Source organism: Mauremys reevesii, linkage group 23, assembly GCF_016161935.1.
Source record: "Mauremys reevesii isolate NIE-2019 linkage group 23, ASM1616193v1, whole genome shotgun sequence".
NCBI classification, from domain to species: Eukaryota; Metazoa; Chordata; order Testudines; family Geoemydidae; genus Mauremys; species Mauremys reevesii.
Window position 1 is genome coordinate 21677168 of NC_052645.1, and position 25807 is coordinate 21702974.

The 25807-nt window shown below is 48.1% G+C and overlaps 1 protein-coding gene and 1 long non-coding RNA gene across 12 annotated transcripts in view; one reads left to right on the forward strand and one right to left on the reverse strand.

Moving 5' to 3' along the window:
- GRIK3 (glutamate ionotropic receptor kainate type subunit 3) overlaps positions 1-10843 on the reverse strand; it is a 118013-nt gene extending 107170 nt beyond the window's left edge. For 2 of the 11 annotated variants that reach the window (XM_039511555.1, XM_039511557.1), the window contains exons 1-2: positions 10706-10843; positions 5469-5609 (exon numbers count right to left, since the gene is read on the reverse strand). Coding sequence is in view for 4 of the 11 variants with exons in the window: in XM_039511553.1 (XP_039367487.1) it covers positions 9412-9427 (16 nt within the window). In the remaining 7 variants the exon portion in view is untranslated. Of the gene's footprint in view, positions 1-1939; positions 2024-2363; positions 2502-5468; positions 5610-7512; positions 7562-9411; positions 9629-10705 lie in introns of those variants that run through there. The other 9 variants (XM_039511556.1, XM_039511558.1, XM_039511559.1 and 6 more) reach the window with 9 other exon arrangements.
- A 153-nt stretch (positions 10844-10996) lies between these two features.
- On the forward strand, positions 10997-13881 carry LOC120389191. Its single transcript, XR_005590807.1, has 3 exons — positions 10997-11774; positions 12184-12309; positions 13621-13881. It is a non-coding gene; the product is annotated as an uncharacterized LOC120389191 (long non-coding RNA).
- Positions 13882-25807: the final 11926 nt, after the last annotated feature.

Here is a 25807-nt window from a genome sequence, read left to right on the forward strand (position 1 = left end):
CTTCTGCACTCATTACGGTCTTTGCTTTCCTGCCTACGTTTTCTGGAGGTGGCTTTGAAGTGATGCCGCTTTTGGCCAACATAACAGCCTAGTTCTATTGGGCTTTTCCTGGCAAAGGGCAGGGGACTTGCTTTCAGGTCAGTAGTTGTTTGGGACTGCAGGCTTGATTCAACAGCACAGGGATTTGGGGTCAAGGTCATCTACAAAAGACACCTGCTCTACGGTGACCTCCCAGCTGGTACCATCTCTATAATCCTCTGCGCCTTTAGCAATATGCTGTTTCTCATGTGCCACCATACATACCATCTCATCGGCTAAGATGCCATGCTGATGAGCGCAGAATGAGCACCTGAAACATCTCATAACTATGGGTCAGACCATATGCTGAGTGGCATAAGGACGATGTAGGGGAAGGGATGAGCTCTAGACTGGCTCTGGGCTTTTCTTGCTATCACTGTGATTGTCTCTGGTCTGTACCTATATGTTTACCATGCTCAGGGGCTGCTCCTGGCAGCATAGTGTTTGTAACAGGCATATCGCAGACCCCAGAGCTCTGCCCCCCCACATGTGCTCAGCACTCAGCCAAGGATGTGACTCCTCATGTGGAGAGAAGTAATTATTAAGCTTCTTCCCGGCATTAACTTGCTACCTTCCCCCAAGAGCAGCTCGGTCAGGACATGGTGTGTCAGGCGGCTTTAGCAGCAGGGGTAAGGCAGGTAAGAGCTGGGAGATACTCCCAACACCCCGACCAACCTCCGGACTCAACAGAATCTCCAATGTCAGAGACGGGAACGGCCCAATAGATCCAGCTCATCTCCCTGGCACTAGACAGATGGACTGACACCATTCTATGGATCGCAGTAACAGCACAGGTGCTGTACATACATAGTAAGAGCTAATCTCTGCCCTGCAAGAGCTTGCAACTTAAATAACCCAGAGAAAGGAAAGGTTATTGCCCCCTTTCCACAGCTGGTGAACGGGGGCACAGATAGACGAAGTGACTTGTCCGTGGTCCCACCGGAGAGCCAGAGCCGCAGAGCCAAAGTCCCTGTCTCAGCCTTAACCACCAGACCATCGTTCATCTCTGGATGTAGGATTGTCTCCTCTCAGACATTACAGCCAAACAGCAACGCTCGTTGTCACAGTCTGATGCTCTGGAACTGCTTGGTATGAAGCCAGCCAGGACTCTGGGTAGCGTGACTCGCCTCAGGGCACGGAGTCTCCTTGGCTATGGCCTTCCTGGGACTGACCTCAGAGCATCTAGCACCCCTGTTCTCAACGTGCACTTCCCATTGGTGAGTCCACCTGGGCGGGACCCCTGGGGAAGCCAGAGGGCCCTGCACCCCAACTCTGCAGTCAGCCGTGACTCTCAGCCAGCGTGTGACACAGAAGGGTTATTAGTCGACAAGAATACAGTGTAGAACAGAACTTGTTAGCACAGAAATCAGTGACTTTCAGCAAAGTCCAACTTAGGGGAACCCCAGGCCGGACGTCCTGGACTCCTCTGTCTCCAAGTCCCCAAGAGCAGACTGCCCAGCTTCCAGCAACCCAACCTCCAACATGCCTTCTGGTCTTTGTCTCACTTCCTGGGCAAAGTGTCACCTGGTCGCATCCCCCTCCTGGGAGCTGGAGCCACCTCACCTGTCCTCGAGGGTCTCAGCAAAAGTCACACACCCAATTCCCACCACTTAGACATTGTGCAATACACAGGGAAATTGAGGCCCACACAGTAAGACTCACATAGGCTCATGTACAACATAATAAGGAGGAAAACCCCACTTTGTCACATCTGTGTGGGTACAGAAATGTCTAATATGCATCTTTATGTTTAAGATCCCAAAGCAGCAACAGAATCTCTGGGCAGATATAAATATTGGAAATGTATTGACATTTTAACTCATACTGTTCCCTCATGGTGAATTCCTGCTCTTCCTCTTACCTGCCAGGAGCTGAGTTCAGGATTCTGTGTTTCTCCACCCTCCCTTTCTGTCTGGCATACGTACAGGGCACTGATCACTGGCACCTAAGCACCAAATGCTGTATTTAAAGTTAGGTTGGCAACTGGAAACAGAAGTCACATCAAATGCTCCAGGAATGCGTCAGGGCACTCGAGTCCTGGGAATCACACTGATGGGACGATGGGCCAGCACTGTCAGACAGACACAGTGGGATGTAATTTGAGCACTGTGGCCAGGGCTTCATCACCACCCTTGGGGACTGGGTAAGTTGGTGCCTCCATAGTGCCCTGGATACCCACTGGGTCTGGGGAGGTCGAGCTGTCATCCCCCTGGAGAACTAGCCTAGGGGGAAGCTGCAGCCATCTCCAGGAGAAGCCAGCTGTCACCTTAGTGTATTGAACTTACTTAAGACCAGAAGATCTTGCTCCCTGCTGACTGGCTGGCATGTCCCTGTGGCTCTCCTATGGTTTCCTGGATGCAGTGCCTGGCTCCGGTCCCTTCCCAGCAAGGTCACCGTCTCCCTGGGGATCTGCTGCCCCCTGCCTAACAGAGAGGGCCAGTCACCAGTAACTTTTCAATTACCGGGAGTTAGGCTGGTATAATACTGGTGTAAGTGAGAACAGACACCGGCCCCTCCTTGGAGTCAATATTTAAACTTTTCCATTGATTTCGGTGCAGTTACTGCTGATTTACCATCAGAGTGGTTCCATTGAGTTAGATAGTGACATGGACATTCCCAGATCACACCCATGGTCCATCCAGTTGAATACCCTGTTTATGGCAATGGACAGCACCAGACACAGCAGAGGAAAGTACATGAAGCCCCCAAGACACATGTGGGATAATCTAACCCCTATGAAAGTCTGATCTGAGCCCTCACCTTAACTCATGGGCGTTACTTCTGATGTGCATTGGGACAGGCGGAGAATCAGGCCAAAGGCTTTTCCCCAGCACTTTGCCAGCTTCTCTACAAGACTTGCCACCCAAATGCTCTAACTGCTGTTCTACAAAGCCACTTGGCTGCATTTTACGTCCTGCTAAACTAACCAGCAGCCCTAGATAAAGATCAGGCTTTGTTGGGGATTAAATCCAGGTGCTGCACAGAAACAAATGAACTGGCCAAATCTCTCAGCTCTCGCTGCGTTTTCCTGACCCAGCCCTCTGGAGGGCATCCAGGCACCAGGCTGGTGGTTCTTAACTCTCCTTCCCGTCTCTCTTCTACCAGCTATTCAGCTCTGCAGCAGCTGCGCTGGCCTGGCACACAGATGAATGTTTGTTGAGTGCCACTCCCACACACAGGACAGATTCCCCAGGGACACAGGGAGATGCCATAGGGCCTATCAGTGCCACTTGAGAGAGGGGGAAATACATGTTATGGAGATATACCTCTCTCATAGAGCTGGAAGGGACCCCAAAAGGTCATTGAGTCCAGCCCCCTACCTCCACTAGCAGGACCAAGTACTGATTTTGCCCCAGATCCCTAAGTGGCCCCTTCAAGAATTGAGCTCACAACCCTGGGTTTAGCAGGCCAAGGCTCAAACCACTGAGCTTTCCTCCCTCAGTGCCCCCCAGCCCTTGCCTGTTGTGCTAATCGGATTAACAACCTCTGTCCTTGCCAGCTGTGAGCAGCGGTTGAGTAGCAGTGGGTGAGGGGGAGAGTTGGGGAAGAGGCAGCCCCAAAGACAGGGCCAGAGCTGGGTCTTTCTATGAATGTTGGCAGGGCCCCGCACCGCGTGGGTGCTACTAGAAGTGAGCAGTACGTACTGGAGAGCATTACTTCCCCCGCTCCTCACCCAAATGTCAGAATCTTGTAAGTCACTAACTTAAGACGGATTTCAGAGTAGCAGCCGTGTTAGTCTGTATCAGCAAAAAGAAGGAGGAGTCCTTGAGGCACCTTAGAGACTAACAAACCACGAAAGCTTATGCTCAAATAAATGTGTTAGTCTCTAAGGTGCCACAAGGACTCCTTGTTCTTTTAACTTAAGACTATTGGTGCAGTCCTCAACGGGGCATAAACTGGCATGGCTCCAAAGACTTCAATGGAGGTGTATCAATTTACATCGGCTGGGAATCTCTCTCTGGTAGTTAACTTTCAGTCGTTTGCACCTCGTGTTTGCGCAGTCTAATTGGCAATGTTTATTGTGCTATTTCTTTGAATGATCCATTCGGATATTATTTTTTTTACGTCTAAGAAAGAGCATCTACTACAAACAGCATGTGCATAACCCTGATCAAGGGAGCAGATCAAAGCACTAATTTGAGATCAAAGGCCTTCAACAGTGCTACAGCAGAAACAAATTAAGTTAGCGACAGATTTCTTCATGATATTTACATTTCTAATTTGCATAAAACATGATTAAAATGAAACAGGCTTTTTTTTTTTTTTAGCATGCTCTATTAATTACAAAAAGAACCACAAGTGCCTGGGAATAGGGCACTATCAAGATAAGGGCAATGAAAATGCCAAGAAACTTTTAATTTACCAGATAAGCAGACTTTAGAACAGTCAAAACTGATCAGGGAGTTTGGAAGTGTCTATTACTGGTTGTTCAGACACCTTAAAGGATCTAGTTTTGAGAAAGTACAGTGCACTCACGTGGGTCAAGAGGGGCTCCCAGAAACTGAGATTCTCAAAATTACTTTGAAAACTCTGGCCTACTTGTTTAAAACGAAACATCTTTAAAGTTTTGAGTAACTCCCTTGTGAGTGGTAACTAGAGGTTCTCTTGAGCTTACTCTGGTTGGTTTAATTACAAACTCAAGTTTTTTCTTATACTGGCTTCCATTGGAGAGGCATTGGAACACGGTATTTGTCCGTCTCCACTTTAGTTCATGCTGCTGGAGAGTGAGCTGGGTTTAATTGTACTCATCCAGCCAGATAGGTTCTGATTCCAGAAGCTGTGGTGCTGGTGGGGCCCACACGTATTAGAATGAGCCCAATTTCATAACCAGACATGAGGCTGAGCTGGCAGCACAGGCAGTGAGAAACTCACCAATAAATAAATAAATAAATAAAAATCTTATTTTGACTTGTGTAAACTCAGCAAATTTACCCTGGAAATTCACTGATGGGAGACTAAATCAGGCACACAGAGGTGTCATTTTTATAGCCATTCTTTGGGACCATAAGCATGCTTTAAACTGTAATGCACGGTAGAAAAAAAAAAGAACGTGTCCGAAAGCTTGAAATTCTTAAGGATCCACAATACCATTTTTAGGCAACATGGCCATCAATAAAACACACTAAAAAATATATTTGTCTGTGCTGAAGTCTTGTATTATACGTGTTGTCCATCTGGTGCACAGTCCACCCAAAATTTGGAGCAGAAAAACAATGCAGCAACTGAAATAAATCCAGGCTTGTGTGTGTGATTGACTGGGCTTGTAACAAAGACTGCAGCATAGTAAAAGTACTTTGTATTTATTATGGATGTTACAAAGCTCAATATTAGCACTAGATTCCCCAGTAAACCTGCTGCTATCTGATTAACATGGCCATTAAATTACACACCTGCAATGGTTTTAAGCACAGGCCGTTGCACTCTGGCCACCAGCCCCTCTCCAGTACAGGTCTGATTCTCCTCTCACTTTTGCCCAGGTAAATCAGGTGGGACTTTGTTTCAGTCAATGCAGTTACGCTGGTAGAAATCCACTGGAAGAATAAGAGGTGGTTGAAAATCATGAACATCTTTTGCAGAGACTTAGGATGGGCCAGTGGTTAGGGTGCTGACCTGGGACGTGGGAGTCCTAAATCCAATTCCCTGCTCTGCCATCAATTTCCTGTGTGACCCTGGGCAAGTCCCTTAGCTTCTCTCTGCCTCAGTTCCCAATCTGTAGAATGTACTGCCTGACCTCACAGGGGTAGTGTGAGGATAAGTATGTCAATGACTGTGAAGTGCTCAAATACTATCGTGGTGGGGTCACATAAATACCGCAGATGGACCGAATTCAGCCCACTAAACAAGTGGAAGGAGGAAAGTCATGGGACTTTCTTTAAAAAAAGCGTAAATAGGAAATGTAGATAAAAATCAGTGTAAATAAAAAGACATTATGAAAAGCCCACTTGTTTTACTCTCAGCAACTGCTGATCCTTCAGATCCTGGCTTCAGAGTTACCAGCTTCACGGTAGTTGTATCCAGTATGTAGCATGCACTGAAAAGAGTTTGAAAAAGTTTCACAGCTATCTTTTCTATTAAAAAAAATGGACTTACACCTCTACCCCGATATAACGCTGTCCTTGGGAGCCAAAAAAATCTTACCACGTTATAGGTGAAACTGCGTTATATCGAACTTGCTTTGATCCACCGGAGTGCACAGCCCCCCTCCCCGGGGGAGCGCTGCTTTACCGCGTTATAGCCGAATTCGTGTTATATCGGGTCGTGTTATATCAGGGTAGAGGTGTATTTAGAAAAATCTGTATTAATTTAAATCAAAATGTGTATTGAAAACACCAAATGTTGTCAAAATAGTTATTAAACAAGGGAACAAAAATGTTTGTTTGCCAAAAGCCAGGTGTTCAGTCAACAAACATTTTCTATACACTTTTAAGAAAGTTCTCAGTACAATTTTGAAAAGAAATGGATCAATCTGGAACCCTTTGAGATTCCAGCATTGTTGGTGAAAGTCGTTTTTCACTTCTTGATCAGCTCTAACACCACATGTCCGGAGCCAGGGCGAGGGAACTGAACGCTGTCTAGGAGCAATAGATAGCATTTCACGCGCTCGGATCCAGCCTGGAATGGAAATGGCCAAAGGTTGTAACCCTCTGGTCATTGTTTGTGTGAGCCTGTGATGCCAGGATGATATCATCCCAGTCCAGTCCCATCAAGTGCCTGTATCCCCAGTAACCATCAGCAACCAACACCCTTATTAGTAGCATGGGCAGAGAAGGCAAGGTCTGAATGTGCATTGGGAATGACCAGCTCTCTCATCTTTAGAGATGGTGCCACCCTCCACCCCTGTTTGGATGGAGACAGATTAGCAAAGGGACGATGTGTCGGAGAACCTTCTACTGCCACTGCCTCTTCTCTCCCTGCTCTCCTGGAGTGGAGCCAGCACACGGGCTCTGTGTTACTTAACCCCATTTAAGCCATTTGGAGCAGAGCCTTTCCATGGACTTCAATGGGCTTTGTACCAGACCTTGTATACACTGGCGACTTTGAAAGGCTCTGGCAGTGCAAAAGCAGCCAGGAAAAGCTCCAGAAGCTCCCAGGTGGTTGGAGCCTTTCACTGTGGTGAACAATAACTCAGGCAGCAGGACACTGCAGTGCTAAAATAGCAGTGCAGACGTGAAGGCGGTGCTTGAGTGTGCAGAGGTCCCTGCAGGGTGTACACCCTAAGGTTCTGGCATGTCTTTACTCCTCTCGCCTAAGCAGTGTCTCACTATCTAAACTGCTATTTATATCTGAGCTGGGGCGGGGAGGCATGCGTCTTATGTACAGTACTCCACATTCTGCCAGAGGTGTAGACATAACGTAAGTCTAGTGGCCTTGTGCCAGCCTTCTGCACTTGGGTGAATTTTTCCTACATGAACAAGAACCTGCAGTCTCCCATACCATCCACGAGCACTCAAATTCCAAAGAGAACTACTTTCCAGGTATGACCCTGAATGGTAATAAAATAAAAAGATTCCATATATGAAAATTCAAATGGAGTGCAAATAAGGATTCTACCTACATTACATTAGAATTATTGTATGTGAATTGAATGCCTGTTAATTATGCATTGCTAAACTTCCGTTAATTAAAATTAATATCCACCTGGTATTTAGCATGCAATATTAGTTTTATGAAGTCTAAATTAAATCACACACTCATAACCAAATACTGGCAGTCAACTGATTTGTTTTTTATTCTTCTGTTGCTGCCTGCAAAAGTCAGGGCTTTAAGTGAGACGATGCATCAAATAGCAAATGCAATTCAACAAATATTATGACATGCTGTTCATCATCTGCCCTAAATATTTAACAGTTCAGCTTTATGTGATTTTGATGCCACATGCTTTGAATTTGCTCTCAATAGATGCTGAATTTTCAAGCTGACTCTGTTTCACCATTTATAAAATGAATACAATGAATTCCACTCAAGAGCTAATGACCCCAAAACTCAGCCTGGTTGGGCCTTTTTATAAGTGTTCTTCTTGTCACATGAAGGTTTCTTTAAAAAGGAAAGAAAGAGAGAGAGAAAAGAAAGCCCCATGGAAAAATTGTTTCTGTTTAATGCTATCCACTCTCTCCAGAATGCCCTTTATGTAGGAAAAGATCAAAGGTCTGTAATAGATTTCAAGAAGTTTCAAAGGACCATGTGGTGTAGACTCCAATGCCTAGTGCTGGGTGAGTGATTAAATTGCTCTGTGCTGCTGCTGCTGCTCAGGGGCAGGTGAAAGACATAATTGGGAAATTTAGAGACCTATTTTAGCCTCCTTAGCACCCATTCTCATGGAGTTAAAAGGGGGTGATGGTACCTGTGCAAAAGTGGGGAGCCAAGCCAAGCCCACAAAGGGGGAGAACATGCTGTGAATGCCATGAGGAGACTAGGCTGCACTCTGCCCTGCTGTGCTCCAGGAGCAGGCCAGAGAATGAGCTGCTGCTCAGACAGTCATGCTTGCTGCCTGCTCTGGGCAGGGAGGAAGTTAGTTCAGCCCTTTCCTAGCACAGTTCACGTTCCCCTCTGCACCCAACCAGCTCCTCTGGCCACTGAGCAGGGAGGGTGCGGCCAGGAAACCTGCCCCTCCGTTGCAATCTGCTGGCAGCAGCAGTACAGGCTGAGCAGCCGCTGCTCTTCCCATCACTGCCAAAGCAACAGGCTGAGCAGGAAAGTCAGGTGGAGCCTCAAACTGCCTGTGTGGCTGAGGGTGAGAAAAGGGGTTTGACTTTTTCAATTAACACCATTTTTCATCAAAATGTCATTTTTTAATAAAACGTCATGGTTCACTGTTTTCAATGGTTTTCAATGGAAACTGGTAAGGAAAAAAATTTCTTTAGCCTCTGTACTCTCTCTTCTTCCCCCCCCCCCCCCACATTGCTCATTTGGACTGTTCAGCATAGTTACACTGGGGGGGGGGGCGCCTTCCCTCACCCTAAAAGTGACAATTTTTTTTAAAAAAGGCAGAAAATTTTGAAAAATGACAAATTGGGGTAAGAAGCCAAAATTCCCAGGACCCTTTTTCTGTTTTTCCACCATCTCCATTTTCAAGCCTATGGAAGTGGGACTCTGCTAAACCCAGAGAAAGTAGCAGGCAGGAAAGCACTGGAAGATGCCCATGTTCAAAGCAGCTGCAACATAAAACTACAAGAGGAATTGACCCAGCTGAGCAAGTTCTTCCTTCAAAAACGTTCTGATCTCTTGTAAAAATGTGACACTTGAGAGAGCAACTCGCAGGGAGCACAAGTCTCCATGGGTCTTAGTGACCTTGGCAGTGATACAGGGTCTTATTCACACTGACGAACAATTTACCCAGTTCATGAATCATTCCTTCAGGTGCTTTGCAGAGCTGCCAGTCCTTTCAGCCTCCCTGCTGGCCCCATTTCATGCCCCTAGCACAGCTCACATGAGGAGCCTTCCAGGGAGGGGAAAATGAAAGCTGCATGCAAGGAGGCAGCTGCAGTGGACAGTTAATGCTTTGCCACAGCTGTACCCTGTAGGATTGATTTTTGGCTGCAAAATGGGCACGGTGCTTTAGCGTGCCCTCATTCACACCCAACCAACTCTGCACAGGGCCTTGCACATATGTAAACAAAGCTGGGATTTGGCTCATGTTGTTTGTGAGCAGAAAGACACTCACTGAGGTCACTGAGTTTGGATCAGGCTCTCGCTCTCTGTTGGGTCAAGAGAGACTTTAGCTGGCTAATAACACAAGGGAGACCGTTAGCTGCAAGATTGACGGTTCACTCAGGGTGAATCTATCCCAGCATAGGAGGCCGGTACGTCACTGATAGCCTTAAACGGAGGCTCATGTGGCCCATCGCTGTGACCTAACCCTTGTGCTGGCCCAATGCACAGGGGGAGGGGGGGACTTTCACAGGGAATTAATGAATCACATAAGGGCAGTGCAAGAGAGGGGGAGAAACAAAGGGGTTGGAAATTGCATGTGGCTCTAGTGAAGAGTCCAGAAATTGTTAATGGAGTGAAGAGCTGAGCCTGCACCAGAAAGGGACCTGGGAGCTTACACCTCCCTAAAGGCTGAGAAACCTATTTCGAGTTTACTGTGCTAGTGTCAACTCTACAGCAAGGTTTGCAGTGGGGCAGCAAGCCTGGAGAACTGAAACAGGGACAGAAAACATCCTCCGAGTGGTCTGAGCAGCCAGTTGCTCTGCACAGGTCTGTGTCAGAGGCAGGTAAAAGGTAGGTTAGAGGGCACCGTCCCCATATCAACCCTGCTACCCCCTTTTGGAAATGAGGTGAGTGACTAACCATGACTACACATGGTTTAAAGAAAAACGCCTCCTTTTCTGAGGAGCGATTGCTAATGTAAAGCTGATGGAACTGACTGCATTTAAATATGAAGTGAACCCAATACATGCTAATGAAGCTGCCCATTCATTCTGAGTAAAGCAAACTAAGAACCAGTCAGGAAATAAAGTGGGTAAATTATTAGTTTGGCAACTCAAAGAGTTGGAAATCCCTAGCACCATTCCAACTACAGGGGAGACCGAGAGGGGAACTTATTAATAGGTTCAAATGCAATGTAAGTGGTTCTACAGGGTGATACAGCTCTAAATCACTTAGGATTTAGATGCAGGAATCTTACCTCCAGCAATGAACTGAACTCTGATCCCTCACACAAGGAAACCTGAGGAACATCAAAATTCTGACCCCCAGGAGAGATTAGACAGTAAAAACCCCACTGCAGCAGAGCTGGTTTCTCTTTTCCTCCCCCCAACTGCTGGGCTGGGAGGTGCTGCACTATTTGTGGCTGGCTGTGTGAGTCCACTTAGGATCAGGTGGAGGCGGCTGAGTGGCCAGAAGCTATTAGGGGTGGTGCTAGGGGACTATAAAACTGGTCTCTAGGCCCCTGTTTCCTACTCTGCTTTAGGAACTCAGATTTTAGATGGAAATCTGCTCCAGCTCTGAGACAGCAGTTGGGGTGGAGGGTTAGCCTAGCTCAGTAGTATATTTCTGGCTGGGAATGTGGCACAGCTCAGAAGCTTGATGTAGATTGGAATTTAATTCTGTTCAGGAGCTTATGCTAGTGTCAGCAATAGGGGGCCTATGCCAGTTTCAGAGGTGCATCACGGGTTAAGAATTCAGCCCAAAGTATGATCTAGAGCTGGTGGGCTTCAGACAGAAACTTATTTACCTTAAAGAGACCTGTTTAAAAAGGATTGTTCATTGTTTCAGAAGCTGCTACCAGGATTTTGTAAAATCTGTTTCCTAGGGGATCTTCAATTAGTCCCTTATTTTATTTTAATGGACTCCTGATTTCCTTTGCACTTTGTGTCTTTGTCTGTACCCACAGTGTGATAGCTACACAATATGGGGTGAAGTGGGAGTTGCAAACTGAGAATGTTGCCATCCAACAAACAATATGAAATTCTCCCTTGTGTAAAGTGCAGCTAAACATACACCTACCACAACTACTTGTGCTAGTGAGGCTCAGTTGGTGGAGTATGTGTGGCTAGTGGTCATGAAAGGGGCTGTGAACACCGCTGCATCGTTTTCTCTCCCTAGAATCCCGGGCTCTGGCTACGAGAGAAAAGGGGGAAAGCCTCCCGAATAGTGATTTCTTTACCATCTTCCTTGTAAAGCCAGGAATCTGGGGTTGAAAATCACCCTCCTCTTTGTGACGTACACAGAGAGCCTGAGCAAATGGGCTGGGTGTGAGTAACCAGACCAGGTTATGGGGCAGAACCCTCTCCCCTAATCCATGGGCAGGATATTAGGTTGCTCTTCAATGGCTAATACTGCGGTTCCTGGGCTAGAATAGGTGCTGCTGGGCTCTGCACAGCTCTTGTGGGTTCGGGGTCTATCATGCAGTACCCCCAAATGGGGGGTGGGGCCTACATGGCTCTTAATATACAATTGTGAATTTCACCCTCGTTGATCACATATTCATGAGGATGTAGAGAAAAGTCCACAGGCCACAGGGAGAACCCAGAGATGCTCTGGGTGGCCCTACTGCGATCAAGGCTGCATTGTGCGGGGGGCTGTATGTACAGATGCTAAGGCAGTTTCCATCCAAGTGATCATGTACTAATAAAACATGTCTGTATTATTGGCATTTAACAGATGGGGGGACTGGGGCACAGAGAGAGGACATGATTTTTCTCCAGAAAGTCTGCGGTAGAACTGGAAACTGACCCCAGCCCACCTGAGTCCCAGCCCATTACCTTACACTGAAGGCCTTCCTCCCTGGTAAGTCCTGCAGAGGTAATTCCTCAGTTAGTAGATCAGGCAAAAGTCACAGCTGATTTAACAGTGGGGTAAAGATCACAGCTCTGCATCTGAGGACAATAGCTCCAAGTCATCTTCTGAGTTAAGAGAGGACAGGTTTATTAGAGGTGAATTGGAGCAATGCCTTCAGCTACAAAGAGCCATGCGAGAAATCACTAGATGCAGGAACAGCTCCTCTGAAAGCGAACTGTAGCGAATATTACAACAATACAGGCTGATATCACCCCAAGCATCTGCTTTGTCCTCAACACTAGTAATAACAGTTCAATATATTTCAAGGCTACTTATGGAAGGCATTGTGGGAATCTCCTATTGGTGCTCATTGGGAATCTCTATTGCAGGGGTCGGCAACCTTTCAGAAGTGCTGTGCCGAGTCTTCATTTATTCACTCTGATTAAGGTTTCGCATGCTGGTAATACATTTTAATGTTTTTAGAAGGGCTCTTTCTACAAGTCTATAATATATAACTAAACTATTGTTGTATGTAAAGTAAATAGGTTTTTTAAATGTTTAAGAAGCTTCTTTTAAAATTAAATTAAAATGCAGAGCCCCCTGGACCAGTGGCCAGGACCTGGGCAGTTTGAGTGCCACTGAAAATCAGCTTGTGTGCCGCCTCCGGCACCCATGACATAGGTTGCCTACCCCTGGTCTATTAGATAATAGCAGGGGCACAGCCAACGATGGAGAATGTGAATTACAGCCATTCAGAATGTTGCCTCGAATGCACCAGACACCTTTTGAATATATGTTATTCCTGGCCAAGAACAACAGGTCTGGGGGACTGAGATCTGCGGGAGGAGGCCTGATCTAACTCCAGAGCCGTGGAGTGATTGAAAAACAACAAACCAAGCCAAACAGTTATACTCTAAGATTGGGATGGATCGATAAGAGGATCGAGTCTGTCTTAGAGACACCGATGCAAGTGCCCCTTGCCGGATGCACCGATAGGGCTGTGTGTCATAACGTAGTCTGAGCGATGCTGGGCCCCGTTGTGCATCAGAAGCACTTGCTTGGGGGGCTGCATGGAGACGTGGGCTCTGGGAATGGTGGTGACTCCAGCAGGTTCCTCCATTCCTGGAGCTGCAGGAAGTATGGCTTTTGCAGTATGATCCCCGCTGCTGGGCTGGCTAGCTAGCAGGCCAGTCCAGGGCTATGGTCCAAACTCCTCTCCACTCCCTTCTGGGTGGCATGTCCCCCATGGAGAAATAAGAGGGAGCAATTCGTATGCTTGGTTTGCTCCTTGTGACTTTCTCTTCTGCACATATTCTCCAGGGCCAGACTTGCATGTGGGGCTCCAGGACTGGACAAGCAAGGGATGCTGTGGTTCAAGACTGAGGCAGATTTGTGTGGAAGTCTAGGAATGCATTAGCAGATGACACTGCAGGCCAGTTGCCAGCTTCCCTTTGAAAAAAAATCTAGCATTCAGTAGCAGTCTTTGGAAACTAGCATTAAAACTCAGCTGCACTCCAAGGAGCAAATGTACTGTGTGCTGCAATGAATTGATTTAATTAAAAAGTCGCTAATTCATACAAATATCTAAGGGCCATAATAATTAAAATATATGACTTTGGTGTTGAAAATCAATAAGAATTCCTTCTGGTTGCACCGGGAGCTTTGCGATTTCAGTGCAGACGCTGCACAGTACCAAAGGCTCTGCATGGAATCCATCCCTAGCTGCAGACGAGATTTTAAGCCAATTTTACAGTGAAGTTACAAGAGTTAATTATAAAGTGTAAATCCTTTGCTGCATGCTGGGAATGGAGTATGGGAAGAAGCTGCCATTCCGGGTGATATTTCACAGCTAATGTGCACATCTGAACCGGCCAGATCCCCAAGCACATGCTAGAAAACTCACTGTCTGCCTCTTCTTTATAAGCCACCACACTACAAACGTGAGAGAACTTCAACTCCTTTCGTTACTATATCCTGGTATTCTAACCCAAGAGTAAATATGTGATTGGGGGGTTAATTAAAAAATCATTTGAAAATTGTTTAAACCCCACCCCCATCCCCACCCATGTAGAATGAGTTTGTCGGAGCTGTTTCTTTATCCTTCCAGTGATGGAAGTGTGGATCTGTGTGGCCAGACCCGTTTGATCTGTGTAGAGTCATCTCAGTCCAGCGCTCCCGGCCCTGTTACCCTCATGCTGTCCCTGCTCCTTAGTAACGTGTAGGCCGCTTACCCCTCACTGTATAGTGCGTCTCATTCATTGCTTGGCCTGGCTGCATTATACCATATTAAATTTGCTGCCTGCTTCCTAAGGGACGACTTTCCAGGGCTAGCATGTCGGTGCTGCTGTTTATTCCAGAGAGGGGCCTGCTTCTATCACGAGCACCTTCCTACTTTGATGAAACCGACATTTTCTCCAGACTGGAATGAAAAATCTCCCAAGAAATAAAGTGAGATCTAAGATTTCTATGTGTGGGTTCCCCCCATTTTCAGTCACACTCTCCCATGGCACTGGAAGATCAGGGGCTGCTCTTTCCTCCCCTTTGCCACTGGTGCCTTACTGGGAGTGGCTAATCTCGGCAGGAAAATAGGGAGGCAGATGGGTTCAGAGCCTCAACATTTGGATCCAGATCTCCACTTCCCCCAGTCTGGCTGTATTTAGGCCTATGGGCTTTGGTCTGGGCCTATCTCAAGCAGTAACTTGCAGGAAAAGTGGCCTCTGTCATGATTTCACTTTTAAAATATCACTTATAAAAACACTGCCTGGAATGACCTCAATTTCAACTCTCCAGATTGCTCCTGGGCTCATATTTTCCAAATCCCTTATTAAGACAATGACTATACATAACCCTGTTTAAGTAAGCCTATTGCTCATCATTTCACCCATGGTAGATTAACTTCCACTGAAGAGACATGCCCTCTTCAGCATAAAGAATATATTGTTATCCAATTAGTATTTAACCAATATTTCATACACATTGGCAGACCCAGGCTTACGGGAAAAGCCGTCACTTCCCCTCTCCCCCCGAAAAGCCTGGTCTTTAGAAACAATCGCTCCTGCTAAGCGAACGCTTGGGGGTCAGCCACAGGCCTTCTAAATCAATGTCTGCTGGCCCCTTGCTGTCAGACCATGAAAATGGCCATCAGATGGGGTGCAGCTGATAGTTCCCCACTCTGCTCCCTCTTTATGTACTCAGGCTGAAATGCTTTCTGGCCCTCCAAGAGACCCCACCAGAGACCAGGCCCCGTAGTGCCAGGCACTGTGTGTACATACGGACATGGACACACCAACTGCCCTGAAGATCTAACCATGTAAATAGAGGAGACAGACAAAGGGGGGAAGGAAAGGGAATTTATCATCTCTATCTGACAGGCAGGGGAATTGAGGGCAAGAGAGACGAAGGGACTTGCCCCAGGTCACTTGGGAGTCTGTGGCAGAGCTGGGAATTGAATCCAGATCTCCCAAGCTGGTTCAGTACTTTAACCACACGACCATCTTCTCTCTGAACGGTCCTTCCTAGCACCTGCCCAGAGCAAAGGCTGAGACCTTGACACTCAGCACAGCAAGTGCTCTGCAGTGCACCTACGCTTCCCCCTGCGCAAGCTGGCATCACGCTCTGCCATCTTGACCTGGGGGCTGTTCCTACCCACGCTGCCAGCTGTCAAGGTGAACGCAAGTTGCAAGGCAGTGTGAGAATCAGGCTCTTTCCTTCCAGGGCAGCGTCTCCAGTCATCCGGTCACCGCATCTGCCTGCTGGTTTGTAAAGCCCTGGTTGCTGGGTCCCTGCACCGCGCTGCCTCTGGCCTCCCCACTCTCCACCGCGGCTGTTTCAAATGGCCATGAAGTGGAAGGCCAGATGTGTTCTACACACCACAGACACTGTGGCCAAACCCAACAGCATGTGGCAGGTGGGCTGAGCCTTACCCGGGCCCCTTCAGCCCATGAGGGAGATAAAACCGGAGATCAGCTCCGAGATGGATGTGACAACTGTCTCCCACTACTTGGAAGGCATCAGCTCCTGTTATGTCAGTGTAGGATAGGAAACTTGTCAGCCACAAGGGCAATTGGGCGGGGACAGCAGCCTCCAAAGGGAAGTGGTGGAATTCCTCATCGCTGGAATGAAACTTGCTCCCATGCAGAGACCCAGCCCCAGGCCTCTGCACGGCTCATCCCTGGTGCTGGCGCGCTGCCGAGGCGGGTTTCAGAGATGTTCTACAGAGAACGATCCCGTGCTGGACAGGAAAAGACACGGTTACAACTGCAGTGCACAGGAAAAGCCTAGCAATCTAATGGAGCTTTGCAGGATCTGCATTCTCAAAATTCCTTCAGAAGTCCCTGGGAGTTCTAGGCAGTGTTAGGCCCATAAACTCGGTCCTATGCTCCATCTCTTTTAGGTCTCATTTTGTGGTGTGCTCTCTCACCCCCTGCCTTGTGAACTGACCTGTGAAGTGCGGATGCTTCCTGTTTTAGCTGCTTGCCAAGCTGGGTCGCCTTGCGGCCTTGTCATCCTCCCCCTGTGCCTACTGCCAGACTCCTCCATTGCTGGCACTTCATGTCTCCAACCACTGGCGATACCCTGTGGCCCTGGATGTATGTGCAGCACTGACAGCGAGGGAGTAGGGGAAGGTACTTGCATCCTCAAATGTAACATGTGCGGATTACTGACACACACACACACACACACACACACACACACACACACACACACACACACACACACACACACACACCCGCCATGCCCATTAATAAAAGAGCAGGCTCCGCTGCCTGCTGACTGTCTCGTATAGCTACCCACGATGTATTTGCTTTTCAGGATGAGCAATGGTGCTGGATAGAAAGTCTGGGCTGGCAAGAAGGCTGCAGCCCAAAGCAAGGAAACAACTGAGATAATTGCAGGAGTGTTTCCTATTGTTGCTCAAGTTCTCTGCTGCATCCTCTCCTCCCTGATCTGGATCTGATCTCTCCTCTCTCTCCCCCTGTGCTAATGAGCCATCAGAACCAGCAGCATCTTCCCGTTAGATCTGCGGTATCCACAGGCAGCACCTGCAGTTCTTCGCAGTCAGTGTCCGTATCACTGAACCCGCCCCCAACTGCCATTGCCAGCTGCAGATGCACTGATGTGCAGGATCCCTCTGATTTCTGCTCGTAGAAGGCAGCCTGCTCCGCTCGTTTTCATCTTGTGCATCATTGCAGCAGAGAACTCCCTGGTAATTAGTGAGGTTGCAGACAGGGCTCTGCCAGACGCATAGTGAGACTAGCAAGCCTTTCTGCCTTGGCCCCGCCAGCTTCCATTGTGCCATTTCCCCCAAAGCTGAGAAGAGGCAGGTTTGGGGATACTTCCCAGAACAAAAAACTCCCACTTTATCCATATGGGGCGGAGAGGAATCCTCATTTTACATTGCAAAAATAAAAGAAATGATATGGTGAAACCATCCCTGAAAAGCTGGCAGAGCAGCTAATACAGATACAGACACATCTTATGCAGAAGGTCAGATTAGATGACCCAAGTGGTCCCTTTTGACCTTAAAAGGAATGATGATCACATCTGTGGCCCTTTGCTACCCAGGAAAGGGCTGGAAGATCGTTTGTCTTTCACCAGAGAGGGGCTCCGAGGAAAAGTCTTGTGAGAGGGCCTGGGCACACATGGAACCAGCATTTCACCACCCCAGAGAGTTGCTTGACTTGTGAAAATGTGCGGGAGCAAAGTCACAAATTTACTCTTTGGGGTTTCTGAATTTTACACACAACTCCTGAATATGGGCGGGAGCTTCTGACACGCACATCCCTGTTCTCCAGAGGAAAGGAGAAATACTCCCACTGTGAAAACTAGTCCCATCCACCTGAGTAATTACATGGTTCTCCTCGCTGCATGATCTGAACACCTTTCCTGTGATCCTGCCTGCATAACACACAAGAGCGTGTGTGAGTCCCTCCAGCTGCTTGAGGAGAAGTTTGCTCGCTGGAGCTGGCCTGCCCAGAGATGCTCTCGCTGCAGTTCCTCACAAGGGGATGTGGCACCTTCGTTAGCAGATTGCAGCTGTTTGATCAGGGGAGAGATGTAGTGGAAGTGTTCTCCAGGATGACAAGAGCAGCGAAGTGGAGAGATTCTCAGCTATAATTGCTTTTCTCAGATAAAACAGCAATGGAATCTGGGAACAAAACTGGTGCCGTGTTAACACATTCAGCGGGGCGGGGGGAATCTCTCCACACTCAGAGTACAGAGCAAGACGTTCCAGGGGCCTTTCCCCTGGCTGTGTGGGAAAAGCTTTCAGTTCTCACAGCCCCCTGAGGACAGCCCTGGCCAAGGGAGAATCTGCAAGCCTGCCTCACTCTAACACAGTTATTTTTAGCTGGCCATTTCTTCCAGTGGATCAGTGCTCTGCAGACATGTCTTACGTTTGAGGCCAAATGGTGGGGGAGGGGAAGGCTGTGCTTCATGTGAGCAGCGCAGCTGAAATGGCATTCGGGGTGGAGATGCCGTTAGAAGGCACCTGAGCTTATGAGCGAGAAGGGGAGCCCATTTGTGTAAAGCAAAGAGCACGCAGACCCTTCACTCAGCAGTCACACCGGGCGGGCCCGCACACCCATCCCCATGCACACCTGTGCTCGCTCTCTCCGTCTCCTATCAGACTGGTTTGGGGGCTTGGAAACGTTCACTTTCTTTTAATAGACAGTTTCCAAACATTGTGCGATACATGGCCTGGAGCCAGATGCAGCCCTGCCAATCCTGCCATCACCTTGTGACATTTAATAAACAGGGCATAGAGCCCCAACATCACACTTGGAGCTGTACAGCACATACAATAAAGGCTCCAGGCGCTGATGAGTTTATTGTCGGACAGGGGCCTAAAACACTGACTGCACTGGAAAATCCCAGGGGCATGGGTGTCTCAGTGGATGCAATGCACTTCTGAAGGGTGTTGCTGAAAATGGGGCGCTAGCAGGGATCAGGCTGGTGGTCTGGTGAATTGGGATACATATTCTACAGCACCTAGATATTGTGCTGATAGATGCTTTTGCAATGCCAACTTGATGGCGGTATAAGCACACTGCCAGGCTCCAGGAGTAAGTAGAAAGGTGTCTTGTTTCCATAACCAGCTTCAGAAAAAGCGCCGGATGTTCGTATTTGGAGGCTCATCCAAACTGAAATCCGGAGTTGGAGATCCAGAGGAGATGCACAATGTGCAAGTTCAGATCCCCTTGTGCTCACTCTGACTCCCTTAGGCCTCCTGCCACCTCTCTAGCCATGTGCACACTAGTCTACGTTGATGTAACCTACCTGTCGAGGCGCTAGGAGCAGGTATCAGTTAAAGCAGAGCCAGGACTGCAGTCTAGTTCCATGCAATCCCATGATGCAATTTCCTATTTTCACATAGCACACGTCTGCTCTCCTCACCCAGAACCTGAGCTCTGTCGAGCAGCTCCCATCACCCCCACATGGCTCTCACTCCTAGCTGGTCATTACTTGATGCATCTGCCAAGCAGCTGCAGAGCTGAATGCCGCAGCTGGAATCCTAATGCATGACGGCTCCAGCTTTCCTCCCTCCTCTTCCTACCCCAGACCTAGATGCAAGAAATAACTCACAACCCCCCTCCTGCCTGTGAAAAGAATTCAGTATCCATGACCCTACGCACTCACGCTCCCTTCAAAGGCATTTAATTGCCATAATCCCTTTCAGCAATACAATAAAAAAAGTTCTTATTTCCATAATAAACTTGAATTCATGTGGCCGCGTGCAAGCCCCACGTGGAGTATTCAGATTTGGGAGGCACTTCCTACAGCATTCATGTTGAACTAACAAATCTTTATTAATGCTCTCAAGTAGAAAGGAATTCCTGCATAATGGAAATGAAGGTGATGTGTTATCTAGACAGCAGGCTCAGTCAGACCAGAAAGCTCCACTGGTCCAACCGCTACCCAGCCTGCACTGTGTAGCTGAGCCGTAATGCAATTAGGATATTGCAATATCCTATCAGAGATGAATATGGAAACCTAAACTGGATTAGCATGCTGAACTCTCATTCAACTGCTTATTCTGCTGAGGTTCTCTGAGCTCACAGTGATCGGGCTGAACTTTATTCATTAATGCGCCATCAAAGCACGTGCACAGAGCTTAGCCAAAATGGGGGCTTGGGTTTTTTCCCTCCAAACACCTGACTGCTTAGTTCTCCCCCTGTCTAGCTGTCCAGAGACAATTATGCAGAGTTCCAGCCTTGTGTCTGCAGCAGCTGGAGCAGGAACACAAACAGTGGCTGAGGTCACAGAGTGGGGGATTCGCTTACACACCCTTGGAATTTTAAACAGATGCTGCAGCTGGGGAGATTCCAGCTTCCAATCAGCAATTTCCCACTCAGCTGGCTTGAGAAGGTTGCTGGGTAATGTTGCTGCTGGTACAGCTGCAAGCATCACTCACTTCTCTGGATACCTTGGTCAGCTTGTCTGTCTTCAGCACTGAGAGCCCCTCCACTATTATTCCACCGGGGCGGCAGAAATCACCACGTGATTTTTTTACCCAACTTACCCACGGGCACTTTTGGCACCTCACTATGATCACCTTTCTGCATTACAATAGTGCCTAGAGATCACAGCCAAGATCAAAGACCCCGTTGTGCAAGGTGCTGTACAAATACATGTGAATCCCTGTCCCGAAGAGCTTACAGTGTGAACAGACAACACAAAAAAGACTAGGAGAAATATAGGATTGCGAGCCCCATTTTACAGATGGCAAACTGAGGTGCAGAGAGATTGTGACTTGGCCACAGTCATCACCTGTTAAAGTTGGGGGAGTGGTAAGTAGTGAAGAGGACAGGTCACTGATTCTGAGGGATCTGGATGGCTTGGTGAACTGGGCGCAAGCAAACACTGTGCGTTTCAATACGACTCAGTGTAAATGTATGTATCTAGGAACAAAGAATGTAGGCTATACATACAGGACGAGGGACTCTGTCTTGGGAAGCAGGGACTCTGGAAAAGATTTGGGGGTTGTGGTGGATAATCAGCTGAACATGAGCTCCCTGTGTGACGCTGTGGCCAAAAAAGCACATGGGATTCTGGGATGGGTATACGGGAATCTCGAGCAGGGGTAGAGAGGTTATTTCACAGCGAGTCCATGGCAGAGGCAGGATTGGAACCCAGATCTCCCGAGTCCAATCTGATGCCTTAATCACCAGACCCTGCTTCTGTTAACCAAAAGTCTTTATCTCTCCTCACCTGTGTTAGCAGCAGCACTACCCGCTGCCACTAGAGTTACAGCATTCACTGTGCACACCTGTGGGGGCACTTTGCTGCTAGTGGGCTCACCTGTTTGAACTAGAGCCGAGCTTTTCCAAAAACAAGCATCATTGCAGGGGCCTTTTCTGGCCTGTGTTATCCAGGAGGGCACACTCTGGCCTTGGAATCTATGAAATGGCTAATCTCTTGTATGGGAACCGATGGCAGAAAGTGCCAACACTTCCCGCTCCGCATTCTAGTAGGGAAATAATAGCTACGCAGCCATGTTTTTGTAACAGGACGAGTATGAACATGTTGGTGGTGTATGTAACAAGCCCAGCTAGCAATCCCTGCCACAGAAGAACATGTTGCTATTATAACTCTGTTTTAATCAAAGTATCGAAGAGCCTCTCTCTAACTCACAGATTTCAAAGGGGCACATTTCTCTTGATGTGGCAACTTTAATGGACTCGCTTGATTTCAAAATAAACACCAGCATAATGACCCTTAGCTACCTGGGCAGGCAGCAAAGAGGGTTTCAGTGCAGAATGCAACATATGCTAAAAAGGGGCTCCACATGGGGACAGGCTCCTCGCTGTCTCCCACCCTTCTCCTGCTGGCTCATCCAGGGGACCCCTCCCATTTGGCCCCCGTGGACAGGGGCGGTTCCCGTTTAAACCTGCCGTGTGCCTCGCACCCCCGGAGCTGGGTGGGGGGCTCTGTCAGTAGGGCATGCGAGGTTGCGTAAAAGCGTGGCCACCAGGTGGTGACATGCCACGCCACACTGGGCTGGGCTCTGGTGAAACTGAATCCTGGAACATGGTCCACGTTGCAGTGATGGGCAGCAAAGAAACGCCAAGCAACATGAATTGTCTAGTCCTATCGGCCAGATTCACCCCACTGGGGCAGGGGGGCATGAAGACTGGTCAGTTCTGCTCCCACAGGGAATTTATACCCACACCCCCTCTCCCCATGCAGGATATCATCAGGGTTGTCACTCCCACCTCCACCCCCCACGGGTGCTGCCACATGAAAGCAGTTTTAAAGCAGTGGCCAGGGCTCTGCAGGAGGCTGTGCAGGAAATGGGCTGGCCAGATGTACTGAGAGAGCCCAGCTCACTGTGGGCCATGGAGCAGAGCGAGGGCCATGATCCCTGCTGCAAGCCCCCCATTCCGCCCCCACCCCACTAGCCAGACTCTCTGCTGCCCACAGCCCGGTATCTGCAGCAGGCTAAGAAAGAACATTCCAGGTGACTCACAGAAAGTTCCCTGGAGCCACAGAGGGAGTCTGTAGATCAGAGAGAGCCCAGATGTTCCAGCTCCCAGGGCCAGGCCCTACCCATGCGCCTGCCTTTCTCCACCCCTGGCGGGGCTAGGGAGGGACTCCAAAGGGAATTGGGCACCACCAAAGACTGTTTGTGTTGGGAACTGAATGTGTGGCCGTCTGAAACAGTCCTTGCTGCCTGCAGCATATTGTCAAGGAGCCAGTCTGCCAGTGGGACGCCCAGCAGTCACCTGGGATACAGGGATACAGCCCTCGGTTACAGCTGCAGCAGCGAGTGACCCATCCCTGCCCGGGACATCTGAGTTCTGCAGTGCACCAAGGGGAGGAAGGGGCACGAATCCTTCCCCCACCCCAAGGCCCTCGTTCCCCAGCACATCGGCACAGCAGCCACAGAGCATGATGCCATCCTAGACCTGACATAACTGGCTAATCCTCCATAGCCCTGCGACGGGAGAGGCCCCATATCCCTGCGCTTACACTGCATTAGGAGGGTGCCTGCTGCACCTCTTTTGAGTCTCAGTAAGGTGCACTCCACTCTGAGATTCCCCCACCCTCGCCTGCCATGCACCTGCCTGTCTCATGTGGGCAGCCTGGCTCGGGTACCATTCACGCTGCTGGCTCCCCCTAGGAGTTAAGGCAGGGCATCGCTTGCACCCTGTATTCACCATTGGATTTAGGCTGCTCCAGTCAGGAATGCCAGTGCAAAGAAATAAATAAAGCACAATACAGTCAATAATGACTATTTATTCTGGCAAATTGCAAGATGAATGCTGCACCATCTGTGCAACCAGCTCTGCTTCCCCCAACACTGAGACATGATCTATCAGGCGCAGCTCTGTGCAGCAGCTGGACACCTCATCAAAAAGTGTCAGCAGGTGAGGAAACCAGCCAGAACCTTCTTTCTCAAATGGGAACAGGGGGGGTTCATTTAAAATAATTGCCTAATGCAGGTGAGTCCCACACTGAGGCCAGTTAAAGTTCTGCTCACCAGATGTCCAGCTCAGAGAGTTCATCATCTCACAGAAAACTCATAAGTTGTGTAGACAGATTCCCCACATCATCACGCCCTTCACCAATGTCTCCTTGTGAGATACAAGAGGAATCTGAAGAGAGACCTTGCGGCAACACCACTGACAACGGCATGTCTTTGGATTAACGGCCGCCCTTGCTCTGTAGTCCTGCAGCTAAAAAACCCTTCTTGCCAAGGACACACTTACCAACGCAGTGAGTGCACTGGAAGCAAGGACAAGAGGGAAATGGAATTAAAGAAAGACATTTCCCAAACCCCACGTGCCTAATTCAGAACCAGCTCAACCCGAGGAAATGAATGTAGGTGAGTGTAGACGAGATCCAGTCACATGACTTTTCAGAAGCAGAAGTGCTTTGTGCTTAGACAATATCCTTCACAAACCTTGACAACAATTAGGCAGCTGTGTGCTGATATCACTGCCTCTCATGTTGACCAATTGTTTTGTGTCATTGTTTCTTTAGGCTACCCCTTCTGTCTGTCTGTATCCACTGAGTCAGATACCCTGATTGCAAGCTTTTTGGTGCAAGGACTGTCTTTGTTATGTGCTTGTAGCTAGCGCCATGGGGTCTTGGTACATGATTTGAGCTTTTAGCTGCTACAGTAATACACATAATTAATAATAAGTATCTTTTAAAAGGATGGATTGATCCACTCTTGGCAAGAGTTCGGTGTGAAGGTGCCAGATTCCATCCCACCAGCATTTAGGAGCAAATCATGTGAATTCACGAATTTCATCCTGAATGAAATCTCACCATTTCTACTAGTGAAGGTGGCTTTGTGTGAAAAGAGGGGTTCTACCAACCTCTTTGTGAATTTGTTCCTGGTGAAAGTTCACTATACTTGACGTGGAATCAGCTTTTCTCACCAAAACAATTTTCCTTTTTCAAAACCAGCTTTTATTTTGCTACTCCCCCTCGCTCCAGCACTTGCACGAAAACTGCTGGTAAATGGGGATTTTTTTGCTCACAGTTTTGTTAGTGAAGATACATTTGTGGTGGTGTGTGTGAAGTTCTAAGGCCACGCTACCGAAAGACACATGAGGCTCTGTGTGTGTGTGTGTGTGTGTGTGTGTGTGTGTGTGTACATACAACACATTGCTTTTCTCTTCCATGCTCAAAGCTCATTCATTCTTGGCTCCCACTGCTTGAAATCTTGAGCCTATGAAAATAGATATTTTATCCTTTTTTTATTGTATCTCACTAGCAAGTCAGTAATAAATCCACATTAGGGCGCGCATGCTCTGTATGCATGCAGCAAACTTGTTGCCTCCTCAACACCAAAAGAAGCCGTGGCTCAAGAGCTCGTCAAAGGACCTTGGTGAATGGGTGAGTCAAAAGCCAAGGCAGTACAAACCCCTACGCCAGCAGGAGAAATGGGAGCTGGAGGAACATAGGGGAGCCAATAGGAGAGCTGTATAAGGAGCTAAGGGGGCAGATAAAAGCGAGAGGTCTGTATTCAGATGTTCTGAACTTTTGGATGCTGCTTCTAACTGACTCTTTCTCCCTCTTGATGCTCACCGATCGTTAATGGAAAGAATGTTTTCTTAATAAGCCAACAAAGAGAAGAACCTTTCCCCTGCCGTGTACTGGGTCCTGCTTTCTGGATCTGTTTCAGTGCGGGGCTGCCACACCCAAGGAGTCACAAGAATGTGTCTCTACTGGGCCAAAGGAAAGGAAAGTTGCTTGTTTCACAGTAACTAAAGGAGTCAAAATGCTCGTCTGATGGCAAAGTGCTGTCTCTGTGAGAAGAGCTTTCTGTGGAAACGGGCACACATCTCTCCTTTTCTCTTTGTTCTGTGAAGAGTTAATATACAAGCACTGTGAAAAATCAAACAAGAGTGTTAGGCCTATTTTACATGTCTTATTTATTCCCTGACAGTAAAATGTAATATTTTAGAATAGATCTTTCCAAATCTTAGACATATAAATGAGGGCCTGCGTATATATACCGCCCCCCCAATCCATATGTATGCATATGGATAGA